We start from the raw sequence: 14,163 nt of genomic DNA, 5'->3' as shown, positions 1-14,163 counted from the left end.
AGAATACAATGTACAGATGATACATAAAACTAATTACCTTTTATATATATTTTTTACAAGTTTTTAAACGCATTGTCATTTTACACAGGAGTTTACTGAAATTGATGGAAGAGTACGTATTGATGCAAAGCCTGATTTAAGCAGCTTTGTCATAGAAGGCGCAAAACGAGAAGATGAAGGCAACTATAAAATTGTTGTGACCAATCCTTCTGGAGAAGATGCTGCTTCACTATATGTAAAAGTTGTAGGTAAGTAAAGACACACTGTCACGTTGTGATACAATTACATCAGATAGGTTCTTCAGTTTAGAAAATACATTTTCATAAGCCCCATTAGGGAATTATGTGGTTGTTTTCTGTTTAGGATTTCATCTCATGTGTACATGGTTACGAAGAGCACCTCTCATTTTGGAGGACCGGTCTCATCCTGCATTAAAGGGAATCTATCAGTTGCATACACCCTCCTAAGTTGTCTATATGGGCATGTAGGTCATAGAAAGCTAAATAAAATGATGTTGTATTCCAGAGAAGTCCACATTTTTTTAAATATGTGAATGAGCTGTTGAGACCTATGGGCTGGACATAGATCTCACTGAGAATCTGTCTCCAGAGCTTACTTTAAATGAAAGAAGTGTGAGATATGAAGATAAGTACAGCATACTGTCAGTCATTACATGTCTCACACTGGTAACTCTCCCTGTCATTTACAATAAGCTCTGGAGGCAGATTCTCAGGGAGATCTATCTCCGGCCCATAGATCTTAATAGCTCATTTACATAATAAGAAAAAACAGGTATTTTTCTGGAATAAGACATCAGATCACAGATAACAAGGTATCATTTTATTCAGTGACCTATGACCTGCATGCTCATATAACCAGCTTTTGATGGTTGATCCTACTGACAGATTTCCTTTACATAAGCCCCGTGTAAAGCTCTATTTCTCCGTTGGTGGTGCTGGAGGGAAACTAAACAGTTACTTGCACATTTCCCAACAGATAATAGCTTATCAGTGGGTGTGCCTGCACTAGGACACTTTACCACTTTGTCAGAAGACACATCTAAAGCGTAAATTACACCCTGTTAGGAGTGGCGTTTGCGTCACAGGGCCGCAATACCGCACAGAGAGCGCAAGCAAGGAGTCACAGAACTCTGCCCCAAGACTCAGGGTCAGAGTCCCTCGAGACCTCTTGCACTCAACACCGCTACAGTGGTGTCAGGAGTAAACTTAACTTAAAATAGATTTAGCGCACTGGGTGCTCGCAGCGCCGCTCTGGCGAACACCACTAACTGCCCTAACTAGGGACAGGTAAGCGCACTTGTTGCGCAAGGTGCCACACTGGCTATCGCTGCTGTTAGACACTATAGATTGTGCCTGGTGCAGGATGGGACTAACTGGCACTAGACAGCTCCAACATTCACGAGCATTCATCAACACTAGGGATGGGAATGATTTGGAGCTTTCACCAGAACAGGCATACATCCACACACACAAACTGATTCATACTAGAGCATGGCCGTGCGGCCATGCGAACCTTTTATAGCTGTAGCTCTCCATGACCTTCCTAGTGATCCAATAGGAGCCGCTACAGGACCTGAGCATGTCCCCCGACCTCCAATGAGAGGTCGACCCATGGGCATGCTCAGTAGGGGAAAAGCAGGAGATTGTTCCTGGAATGTCTGCTTGCCACTGATCAGTGCTGGCTACAAGGGCTGAGCCTGGAAAGTCAGCAGTAACCAAGCGCACAGTATCAGCTTGAGCCAGACACTGGGATCGACATCTCTGCTGAGCAGGTTCCGCTGTGGCTGGAGGAGAATGGGAGACCACAGCAGACATGATTTGAGATTCCCCCTGTGCAGCGACTGGAACTCGACACCTAACACACCCTACACTGAGCTGGTGATGTTCCTGTTTACTAACAATTTAAAAAAAAAAGAAAAAAACATTGTTTTTCCCTTTCAGACGTTCCTGATCCTCCAGAAAATATAACAATTGTTGGTGTTGGGGAGGACTGGGCCGATGTTGTTTGGGATCCTCCTAAGTATGATGGTGGTCAAGAAATTTTAGGTAAGAAATTTGTTCTGCTCTTTAATGTAAATATATTTCATTCTATTTTGCCAAGTCTGTTCAAGTGATTTGTAATTGTAATAATCTTCAACTCTTTCTTTTTTCTTTATGACTTTGTTACCAAAGTTTTATTAGATTATTAGATAACCTACTAAAGCCTAAAATATAATTTCCATTTTTCCTTTAGGTATAACTAAATGCTCCCATCAATGTAGATGGAATGAAAGAAAATAACAAATATTTTGATCTACCATTGCACTAAAATGCTACATCTGCGCTCCTTACTAATCAGTTTTTACAGACTTATTGGCATGATTTCCCTTTCTGTCATCCTGCCAAGCTGGCCAAATTCGCGGAATATGTGTTGACAAACTACTTAATGGACCTACAGGTATCTCTTCATGATCAACATGGCAGCAGATGTTTAGAGAATCTATAGCCCTCTACACACTTTAGATTGATGTTGGCCAGACAGTGGTTCAGCCGACATCTATCTTGTCTGATTTCCCATACATAAGAGTGCTCCCTCTGCCGAGCTCTCCTGTGTTCTCTATTAGAGAGCCACTGCTAGACATCTCTGGTGGCAGCTTATCTCTTGGAGAAAAAAAGGATTGTTCATGCCTGATCCTTATCGCTTGCATCATAATCTATTGGGGGTACTGTTGTGAATTCCGTTCTCGAACTCCCTCCTGTGGTCATGAATGATACTTCGGCGAGTTCTGTCCGTGGACTCCATCTGGTGGCTGTGAGTGGAACTGCTGGTTCTGAGGTTGCTTCCTCAGCTGCCCTCGTTTGTGGCTAGGCTGGCTTCTCTATTTAACTCCACTCAGATCGTTACTCCATGCCAGCTGTCAATGTATCAGTACTGGTTCAGATCTCTCTCGGATCTTTCTGATGACCTGTCTACTCCAGCAGAAGCTAAGTCCCTGCTAGTTCATTTGTTGTTCATTGTGTACTGAAAATATTTCTTAGTACTTGCTAAGTTCTAGTCCAGCTTGCTAACATGATATTGCCTTGCTAGCTGGAAGCTCTGGGTGGCAGAGTGGCACCTCCGCACCTTGAGTCGGTGCGGGGGTCTTTTTTGCTCACTCTGCGTGGCTTTTTGTAGTTTTTTGTGCTGACCGCATAGATCCCTTTCCTATCCTCAGTCTATCTAGTAAGTCTGGCCTCCTTTGCTGAAACCTGTTTCATCCCTGTGTTTGTGACTTTCCTCTTAACTCACAGTTAATATATGTGGGGGGCTGCCTTTACCTTTGGGGAATTTCTCTGAGGCAAGGTAAGGCTTATTTTTCTATCTTTAGGGGTAGTTACCTCTTAGGCTGTGAAGAGGCGTCTAGGGAGAGTTAGGTACGCTCCACAGCTATTTCTAGTGTGTGTGTTATAGGATTAGGATTTGCGGTCAGCAGAGTTCCCACTTCCCAGAGCTTGTCCTGTCTTCTAGTTTAACCATCAGGTCATTCCAGGTGCACCTAACCACCAGGTCCATAACAGTACAGCTGGCCCACAAAGTGTTAATGCATCTCAATAGAGGGATAAGAGAAGTTCTGAGACCATTTTTTTTTCTCTGCAGTGTGTTTTGTCTTTCTTTTCCCCTTAACCTCTGGGTGGTTCAGGACTCAGGTGTAGATATGGACATTCAAGGTCTGTCCTCTTGTGTTGATCACCTCACTGCGATAGTACAAAACACTCAAGATTATGTAGTTCAGAATCCTATGTTAGAGCCTAGAATTCCAATTCCTGATTTGTTTTTTGGAGATAGATCTAAATTTCTGAATTTCAAAAATAATTGTAAACTGTTTCTTGCTTTGAAACCCCGCTCCTCTGGTGACCCCATTCAGCAAGTAAAAATCATTATTTCTTTGTTACGTGGCGACCCACAAGACTGGGCATTCTCGCTTGCGCCAGGAGATCCTGCACTGCTTAATGTAGATGCGTTTTTTCTGGCGCTTGGATTGCTTTATGACGAACCTAACTCTGTGGATCAGGCAGAGAAAATCTTGCTAGCTTGGTGTCAAGGTCAGGATGAAGCGGAGGTATATTGCCAGAAGTTTAGAAAGTGGTCTGTGCTTACTCAATGGAATGAGTGTGCCCTTGCAGCAATTTTCAGAAAAGGTCTTTCTGAAGCCCTTAAGGATGTTATGGTGGGGTTTCCCACGCCTGCTGGTCTGAATGAATCAATGTCCTTGGCCATTCAGATCGATCGGCGCTTGCGTGAACGCAAGGTTGTGCGCCATTTGGCGGTGTCCTCTGAGCAGAGGCCTGAGCCTATGCAATGTGATAGGACTTTGACCAGAGCTGAACGGCAAGAACACAGATGTCAGAATGGGCTGTGTTTTTACTGTGGTGACTCCACTCATGCTATTTCTGATTGTCCTAAGCACTCTAAGCGGTTCGCTAGGTCTGTCACCATTGGTACTGTACAGCCTAAATTTCTTTTGTAAGTTACTCTGATTTGCTCTTTGTCGTCCTACTCTGTTATGGCATTTGTGGACTCAGGCGCTGCCCTGAATTTGATGGACTTGGAGTTTGCCAGGCGCTGTGGTTTTTTCTTGGAGCCCTTGCAGTATCCTATTCCATTAAGGGGAATTGATGCTACGCCTTTGGCCAAGAATAAACCTCAGTACTGGACTCAGTTGACCATGTGCATGGCTCCTGCACATCAGGAAGATGTTCGCTTTTTGGTGTTGCATAATTTGCATGATGTGGTCGTGTTGGGTTTGCCATGGCTAAAGGTCCATAATCCAGTATTGGATTGGAAATCAATGTCTGTGTCCAGTTGGGGTTGTCAAGGGGTACATGGTGACGTTCTGTTGTTGTCAATTTCTCCTTCTACTCCTTCTGAAGTCCCTGAGTTTTTGTCGGATTACCGAGATGTATTCGATGAGCCCAAATCCAGTGCCCTACCTCCTCATAGGGATTGTGATTGTGCTATTAATTTGATTCCTGGTAGTAAATTTCCTAAGGGACGGCTTTTCAATGTATCTGTGCCGGAACACGCCGCAATGCGGAGTTATATAAAGGAGTCCTTGGAGAAAGGGTATATTCGCCCGTCGTCGTCGCCGTTGGGAGCAGGGTTCTTTTTTGTGGCCAAGAAGGATGGTTCTCTGAGACCTTGTATAGATTACCGTCTTCTTAATAAAATCACGGTCAAATTTCAGTACCCTTTGCCTCTACTGTCTGATTTGTTTGCTCGGATTAAGGGGGCTAGTTGGTTCACCAAGATAGATCTTCGAGGGGCGTATAATCTTGTGCGTATTAAACAGGGCTATGAATGGAAAACAGCATTTAATACGCCCGAGGGCCATTTTGAGTACCTGGTGATGCCATTCGGGCTTTCTAATGCTCCATCTGTGTTTTAGTCCTCTATGCATGACATCTTCCGAAAGTATTTGGATAGATTTATTATTGTATATTTGGATGATATTTTGGTCTTTTCGGATGATTGTGAGTCTCATGTGAAGCAGGTCAGAATGGTGTTCCAGGTTCTTCGTGCTAATTCTTTGTTTGTGAAGGGGTCTAAATGTCTCTTCGGAGTTCAGAAGGTTTCCTTTTTGGGTTTCATTTTTTCCCCTTCTACTATCGAGATGGATCCTGTTAAAGTTCAGGCCATTTATGATTGGACTCAGCCTACATCTGTGAAGAGCCTTCAGAAATTCTTGGGCTTTGCTAATTTTTACCGTCGCTTCATCGCTAATTTTTCTAGTGTTGTTAAATCGTTGACTGATTTGACCAAGAAAGGTGCTGATGTGGTGAATTGGTCCTCTGCGTCCATTGAGGCTTTTCGGGAGTTGAAACGTCGTTTCTCTTCGGCCCCTGTGTTGTGTCAGTCAGATGTTTCGCTCCCTTTTCAGGTCGAGGTTGATGCTTCTGAGATTGGAGCAGGGGCTGTTTTGTCTCAAAGATCTTCTGATGGCTCTGTGATGAAGCCATGTGCTTTCTTTTCTAGAAAGTTTTCGCCTGCTGAGCGTAATTATCATGTTGGCAATCGGGAGTTGTTGGCTATGAAGTGGGCGTTCGAGGAGTAGCGACATTGGCTTGAGGGAGCCAAGCATCGCGTAGTGGTCTTAACGGATCACAAGAATCTGACTTATCTCGAGTCTGCTAAGCGGTTGAATCCTAGACAGGCTCGATGGTCGCTGTTTTTCTCCAGTTTCAATTTTGTGGTTTCATACCTTCCGAGTTCTAAGAATGTGAAGGCCGATGCCCTTTCAATGAGTTTTGTGCCTGATTCCACGGGAGTTCCTGAGCCGGCTGGTATTCTCAAAGAGGGGGTAATTCTGTCTGCCATCTCACCTGATTTGCGGCGGGCGCTGCAGGAGTTTCAGGCTGATAGACCTGACCGTTGTCCAGCAGAGAAACTGTTTGTCCCTGATAGATGGACTAGTAGAGTTATCTCTGAGGTTCATTGTTTGGTGTTGGCTGGTCATCCTGGGATTTTTGGTACCAGAGATTTGGTGGCTAGGTCCTTTTGGTGGCCTTCCTTGTCACGGGATGTGCGTTCTTTTGTGCAGTCTTGTGGGACTTGTGCTCGGGCCAAGCCCTGCTGTTCTCGTGCCAGTGGGTTACTTTTGCCCTTGCCAGTCCCGAAAAGGCCTTGGACGCATGTTTCCATGGATTTTATTTCAGATCTCCCTGTCTCTCAAAGGATGTCGGTCATCTGGGTGGTTTGTGATCGCTTCTCTAAGATGGTCCATTTGGTACCCTTGCCTAAATTGCCTTCCTCCTCTGATTTGGTTCCACTATTTTTCCAGCATGTGGTTCGTTTGCATGGCATTCCGGAGAACATCGTGTCGGACAGAGGTTCCCAGTTTGTTTCAAGGTTTTGGCGGTCCTTTTGTGCTAAGATGGGCATTAATTTGTCTTTCTCTTCGGCTTTCCATCCTCAGACAAATGGCCAAACCGAACGAACTAATCAGACTTTGGAGACCTATCTGAGATGCTTTGTTTCTGCTGATCAGGATGATTGGGTGACCTTCTTGCCATTGGCTGAGTTCGCCCTTAATAATTGGGCCAGTTCGGCTACTTTGGTTTCGCCTTTTTTTTGTAATTCTGGTTTTCATCTTCATTTTTCTTCAGGGCAGGTTGAGCCTTCGGACTGTCCTGGTGTGGATTCTGTGGTGGACAGGTTGCAGCAAATTTGGACTCATGTAGTGGACAATTTGACATTGTCTCAGGAGAAGGCTCAACGTTTCGCCAACCGCCGTCGCTGTGTTGGTCCACGACTTCGTGTTGGGGATTTGGTTTGGTTGTCGTCTCGTCATGTCCCTATGAAGGTTTCTTCTCCTAAGTTTAAGCCTCGTTTCATTGGTCCTTATAAGATTTTTGAAATTCTCAATCCTGTGTCGTTTCGTTTGGACCTTCCAGCTTCTTTTGCCATCCATAATGTGTTCCATAGGTCGTTGTTGCGGAGATATGTGGCGCCTATGGTTCCCTCCGTTGACCCTCCTGCTCCGGTGTTGGTCGAGGGGGAGTTGGAGTATGTGGTGGAGAAGATTTTGGATTCTCGTATTTTGAGACGGAAACTTCAGTACCTGGTCAAATGGAAGGGCTATGGTCAGGAGGATAATTCCTGGGTTTTTGCCTCCGATGTCCAAGCGGCCGAGTTGGTTTGTGCCTTTCATTTGGCTCATCCTGATCGGCCTGGGGGCTCTGGTGAGGGTTCGGTGACCCCTCCTCAAGGGGGGGGTACTGTTGTGAATTCCGTTCTCGAACTCCCTCCTGTGGTCATGAATGATATTTCGGCGAGTTCTGTCCGTGGACTCCCTCTGGTGGCTGTGAGTGGAACTGCTGGTTCTGAGGTTGCTTCCTCAGCTGCCCTCGTTTGCGGCTAGGCTGGCTTCTCTATTTAACTCCACTCAGATCGTTACTCCATGCCAGCTGTCAATGTATCAGTACTGGTTCAGATCTCTCTCGGATCTTTCTGATGACCTGTCTACTCCAGCAGAAGCTAAGTCCCTGCTAGTTCATTTGTTGTTCATTGTGTACTGAATATATTTCTTAGTACTTGCTAAGTTCTAGTCCAGCTTGCTAACATGATATTGCCTTGCTAGCTGGAAGCTCTGGGTGGCAGAGTGGCACCTCCGCAACTTGAGTCGGTGCGGGGGTCTTTTTTGCTCACTCTGCGTGGCTTTTTGTAGTTTTTTGTGCTGACCGCATAGATCCCTTTCCTATCCTCAGTCTATCTAGTAAGTCTGGCCTCCTTTGCTGAAATCTGTTTCGTCCCTGTGTTTGTGACTTTCCTCTTAACTCACAGTTAATATATGTGGGGGGCTGCCTTTACCTTTGGGGAATTTCTCTGAGGCAAGGTAAGGCTTATTTTTCTATCTTTAGGGGTAGTTAGCTCTTAGGCTGTGAAGAGGCGTCTAGGGAGAGTTAGGTACGCTCCACAGCTACTTCTAGTGTGTGTGTTATAGGATTAGGATTTGCGGTCAGCAGAGTTCCCACTTCCCAGAGCTTGTCCTGTCTTCTAGTTTAACCATCAGGTCATTCCAGGTGCACCTAACCACCAGGTCCATAACAGGGGACACCTGGGAGGCCCCATAAACATTAGACCGTCTACCAAACTAATCTACATTGGAGGGTTTAGATGACGATTTTCTAATGTGCATGGGGACATTTAGTCTTCCCCACAAATTAGATCTTTGGCCAATCTACATGGTTGGCAAATATTAGCCAAATGTTAATGACTAGCTTTATTTACCTACAATTTTAAGCCCTTTTGCATCTACCTAGATGTGCCCATACACTTTCAATAACTGTTGCCAACAACTATTCTACCTGACCCCCTATACATATATGTGTCTCCAGTGGAAAGAGGGTAGACGCATATGGTAGCTGTTTTTTTGTCATCTTAGTACAAAAGGATTGGACATCAAAATTCATCTTGCAACATTCTCCTTTCAACCAATATCATCTGTCGCGAGACAGTCGAGAGGCATCAATACACATGAAATTGATGAGTTTGGCCAAGTTTTTGCCAATATGCATAGCAATATTAAGTTTAATTGAATAAGAGTACATAAATAATTTATAATATAGTTGAGTCACACAAAAATATAGTGCAAATATGTTATGCATTGATGGCAAAATAAATAACAGTGTCATTGTTGAGGTCCACCACAAATGTAGGATAGGTCAATCAAATAGCCTATGCACCGGGCATGACCCATCAGAAAAATTGGATCAACCACCACTGGAATGTCTTATTAAGTTACCAAAAAAAGAAAAACTTTTTCAATCGGCGAAAAATGTTTTCAAAGAAGATGTTTTTAATTGTTTGTTTTTTACGTTCTACAGGATATTATATAGAAAGAAAGAAGAAAGGTAGTCAACGTTGGATGAAGATGAACTTTGAAGCCTACACGGACACTAAATATCAGTCAACCAATATGATTGAGGGAGTCTTGTATGAAATTAGAATCTTTGCTGTCAATGCCATTGGCATTTCTCAAGAAGCTAGCACCACCAATCCATTCATGCCTATCGGTAAGGACTTTTTTCTTGCATGTTGCATTACAAATAAAATTGTCTAACTGTTGTAACAAGGTCATTAATGATTGATTTAGAGCTGTATGGTAAGATTAAGTTCCATGTGGATGGACAAAATTAAAATATGATTATACCAACTAACTGCAAAATAGTCAGTATCATGTTTGAAGGCATTGTGCAAAACATCTGCTTCTCCGCTTTCGAGGTTATCAATTCATTATCTTAATTGCTTGAAAAGGGGTTAAGTATTAGACCCTATAGATCGATCATTGACTCCAAAGGCTGCACTAAATGAGGTTACTTTTGGCTACACTTCTGAAGTTTATTATTGCGTTAGAGCCTTGGCTCATGTGAGGACTTTTGGCAGAGTATTGGCAAGTATCCATTAGCTCACTGGTGGCGCAATATAAAACTCTAATCATTTGCAAAATGTTGAGATGGGGCACACTATTTTTCACGATCATGACACCACTGTTTTATGGTCACAGGTCACTGGTGGCCACGTTGCCACAGTCATAGGGGGTAAAAGAATATGTGAAAAAACATGGAACTACTAAACGACCTCATTTATGTGTTTTGGCCAGCTCTTATGGTTTTGAACTGTAAGGCCCTAATTCATCAAATCAATTTTCCAGAGTTTGGGCATAAATTGCTTTGAAAAGTCACACATTTTTGACGCAACACAAAGTTGGCAGAAATGTGAAACTATTGACCTTTTCATGCTAGTTGCTGTATGCGAGATCTGAAAGGTGGTGGTGGCCATATCTCATATCGGCCAAATTTGGTGCCAGGTTTTCTTTAATGAATTAGGAGTGTCTGACTCCAACATGGAGTCAGAGCAGCAAGAAATTCACCAGTCTTGAAGAATCGGGGCCTAGGAGTTTGTACAATGGTCTTACGTTATCCCAGAACCACCGACTGAATGAAGAAGACGTTCAGAATGAACACCTCTGCTTCATTAATTTTTTATGGATATCTTATAAACTTGGTACAAACCCTTTAAAATAGATATAAATATGTCAAGATTTAATGGTAAACCAACAAAATACTTTCAGCTCCAACTAGTGAACCTCTACACTTGACGGTTGAGGACGTCACTGACACGACCTGCACTTTGAAATGGAGACCACCAGATCGTATTGGCGCTGGGGGAATTGATGGGTATCTCATTGAGTACTGCAAAGAAGGAAGTAAGTACTGGTAATATTTTCTATATATGTCATCGCAGCTATGGCGGGAGGTGCAGAGGACGTATTAAAAATAGCACAAGTTGGGGTGGGGGACTGTGTGGAAGATTTTACATTGAGCTCAGAAGGCTCAAGTTACATAACTGATACATGTGTATGTGAGATTAACAAAGGGGGATTTCTGATTAAAAAATTTAAGATCTAATAGTTACAAATAATTAAAGAAATAATGAAACAATTCCAGAATTCTTTAGAATAAATTGTTGTGATTATTATAATTAATTATGAGAACTATAATAATAAATATTAATAATTGTATTAGTTACTTACTATTATATCACATTTTCTTTTAAGGGGATTGTCTATCTTTGTGAATTTGTTTACTGAAATTTATGTATTTAGAGCTAAAAATCATTTTTGCAATTAGGTTTAATTTAATTTGCATAATTTGACTTTTACAGGCTTTGTTTCCCTGGGCATTGATCTGCAAAATTTTAATGAAACCCAACTACAAAAATAATTTTTAGCCCTAAATGCATGCAAATGTTTACAAATATGGATAAACCCCATAATAATTTTGTTTGTAAATTGACAATTTAAAATCTACGTTTGTTTTAGCCGACGAATGGATTGAGTCCAACAAGGAGCTTGTGGAAAGATGTGGATACACTGCAAAGGGTCTTCCCACCGGGGAAAAACTTTTCTTCCGAGTCCGCGCCATCAATATAGCGGGCAAGAGTGAGCCAGCAACTCTTGGTCAGCCAGTGACAATCCGGGAGATTGTGCGTAAGTTACTTTTGTGGACTAAATGCAAATCAAGTGCTGCTAAATTTTTGTAAGGTGCAGTTTATAAGCCTAAGCCGGGAGTGAATTGAAAAGAATTGGAAATATAAAAGAGGAAGACATACTTATGATTTATTTTGGATGTTGGCTGTAACTCTACAATCAGTGCTCTATTGTGGTGATTTTTTTTTCACAATTTTGCATTTTTGGGTCACTGGCATAATCTCCAAATTCTGCATTTTCTAGGTGGCTTCTCATGGGTGGTCATTTTCCATAAATCGTAATAACAGGCAAATGTTATAACTAAGCAAGCGTGCAAGCATGACTAGCTCTAGGTTAGAAATTGGGCAGGGTAAAGCGTAGGTGCACACAGGACATTTTGGGTTTGAGAGGGCAAATGCTCTATAAAAGCAAGTCCAGGCTCCATTTTTTGTCTTAAATGTGCGCTGTAAACAAATATCTATGTGGAGTATATTTTGTAATATTCACTTATTGTAATTACAGAGTCACCAAAGATCCGATTACCAAGGCAACTGAGGCAAACCTATATTAAGAAAGTAGGAGAACATGTCAACCTTGTTATCCCCTTCCAGGTATGGTGATCTGATCAGAGAGCAGCATGGTGTAATTTTCTGGATTGTGTGACCTACAGACCGGTGAAACCACATTTCAGTGCCTTCTTTTCATGTAGAGGTTTGACCTTTAGCATCCCATTCTAGCGATCTGTTGAGGTCTCCCCTCTCCAATCCAACATGTATCACCTATCCATAATGTGATAGTTATAACTTATTTAGGATAAAATACCCTTTTAAAGTCAGGTGGACCCACCCAAACCACTGTAAATAGGTGCATAAAATTAAGAATACAGTGATGGCCTTTCCATAGAAAAACATTGGTAGTCAAGGTGGTTGACCTAAAATTACTATACTTTTTCATCAGTCCTGATTGTTCATGTGTTAAAGGTATTGCCTTGGGGCACAAATCTGCAGTCAGTCTGCAGTGTGCACTGTCAGGATTCTCCATTGCAGTAATGTGACCCCTTGTACGCGATTTGAATACTACCAGGCACATTCCAACTAGACATGTCCAAACTAGCTCAACTTGTATTATGCAAGTCTGGACACGTCTAGTTGAAACATGTCCGCATGTATTCAAATTGCATACTTGTTGTCACACATCCTCCCAGCTCCTGGCACCGGCAATGGAGAATACTGACAGTGTGCACTGTGCACACTGTGAGGATTCACAAGTCTGCCGTCATATACAATGACGGCAGACTTGAACCCCAAGCCTGGGCAACCTCTTCAACGTTGAAGCCCTCCATAAACTTTAGACTAACGCCAATATCAATGGGCTTGGAAAATACTCTAGTGTGTATTGGGGAGACGTCAGTTGGGCACGTCAGATTTCAGACTGCCAATCGCTTTGTTCTCGTGGAGGTAAGTTGCTACTAGAGATGTCTGTCAGTGGCTTTCTCAGAGGGAACACAGGAGTACTTGGTCAAAAAAGCACTGCTGTGTACGGGAGAGACAGCCAAGATGGTTGCTGGCTGAACAATTGGTTGTCCAACAGCCATCAATTATGTTTCAGGGCCTTAAGCCACACCGACAATCTAACTTATTAATAATGAGAGCATACTATAGGGAAGGAGATAGTAATTAGTGGCTAATACAATGAGATAGCACCTGTTGACTACCTGACATTATGGAATGTCATACTTACCTCCCCATTTATTTTTGCATTTGTGCCTTTTTTGTTTAGTTATTGGTCTCTTCAGTCTGTTTTTGATTTGCACCAAATACTTAATTTCAGTTGCTCCTTTTAAAAGTCCTTATTATAAGTGTGTGCCCATTTTTTTCAGTGCCCATTGCTTTTGTTTTCCAGACATTTACGGCCGATCCATCTATTGCGACTTTTTAGAGTACCAATTTTTTTGCACTGTGGTGCTCCAGTCACCTCACCACTAGAATATTTTATAAATTTTGCAACATTTTAGTGAGTTATGCAACTATTTTTTTGCTATAAAGAAGCATGAAACAGTTCAAAAATAAAAAACAGTTTTGCCGCATGTTTCAGTTTGAAGAATTTGGCTAAAAAAAAGTCAATGAATTCCGCAAGATAAAAACAAGTGAATCAACTTTAAAAAAAAAATAGCAAAAACAATAAATGATAAATTGGGCCCTTATTGTTTGGTTTATGATATACAGTTGCTTGAACCCTGGTGAATCTTTGGTCTCAATCATCTCTGATCTCATTATGCTTATTCTTTGGTGGCTTCGACTTGTTTGGAATTACACTGGCTTATCCCATGTAGAGCACAAATCCCTCACTTGTGTGCCAGTCCACCCAACAGCTACGAGCCACGGCCAACCAGTGGCACCAGTTGGCACTCATTGGCATTACCCCATGCATGCAATCCAATATTTAGTAAAGTGTGTGGTTTAGGTGGCAGTGAGACTCGGGTTGCCACCAGACTGATAAGCTAAGGTCTTAACCAGCATTAACACCAGAAGGTTGGTGGCAGGATTTCCAGACAATAGTAAACTCATAAAGTTTAGCATTTCTTGCAGTCAGATTATTTTCAGTAGTCTGGTATTAGCACTAGTGTAAAATTGCAGCAAGTAGAGCCAGTAAGGCTC

The 14,163-nt window shown here is 42.4% G+C and overlaps 1 protein-coding gene across 3 annotated transcripts in view; it reads left to right on the top strand.

The window, feature by feature from the left end:
- Window positions 1-14,163, top strand: part of LOC143770220 (myosin-binding protein C, fast-type-like) — a 214,185-nt gene that overhangs the window by 172,715 nt on the left and 27,307 nt on the right. For all 3 annotated transcript variants that reach the window (XM_077259635.1, XM_077259634.1, XM_077259633.1), the window contains 6 exons: window positions 89-248; window positions 1,962-2,066; window positions 9,363-9,551; window positions 10,610-10,744; window positions 11,360-11,527; window positions 12,029-12,117. In XM_077259635.1, the coding sequence (XP_077115750.1) occupies window positions 89-248; window positions 1,962-2,066; window positions 9,363-9,551; window positions 10,610-10,744; window positions 11,360-11,527; window positions 12,029-12,117 (846 nt within the window). The remainder of the gene's footprint in view (window positions 1-88; window positions 249-1,961; window positions 2,067-9,362; window positions 9,552-10,609; window positions 10,745-11,359; window positions 11,528-12,028; window positions 12,118-14,163) is intronic.

The sequence above is a fragment of the Ranitomeya variabilis genome, chromosome 4 (genome assembly GCF_051348905.1).
Source record: "Ranitomeya variabilis isolate aRanVar5 chromosome 4, aRanVar5.hap1, whole genome shotgun sequence".
Taxonomy (NCBI): Eukaryota; Metazoa; Chordata; class Amphibia; order Anura; family Dendrobatidae; genus Ranitomeya; species Ranitomeya variabilis.
This window is presented reverse-complemented; position numbering and strand designations above follow the sequence as displayed.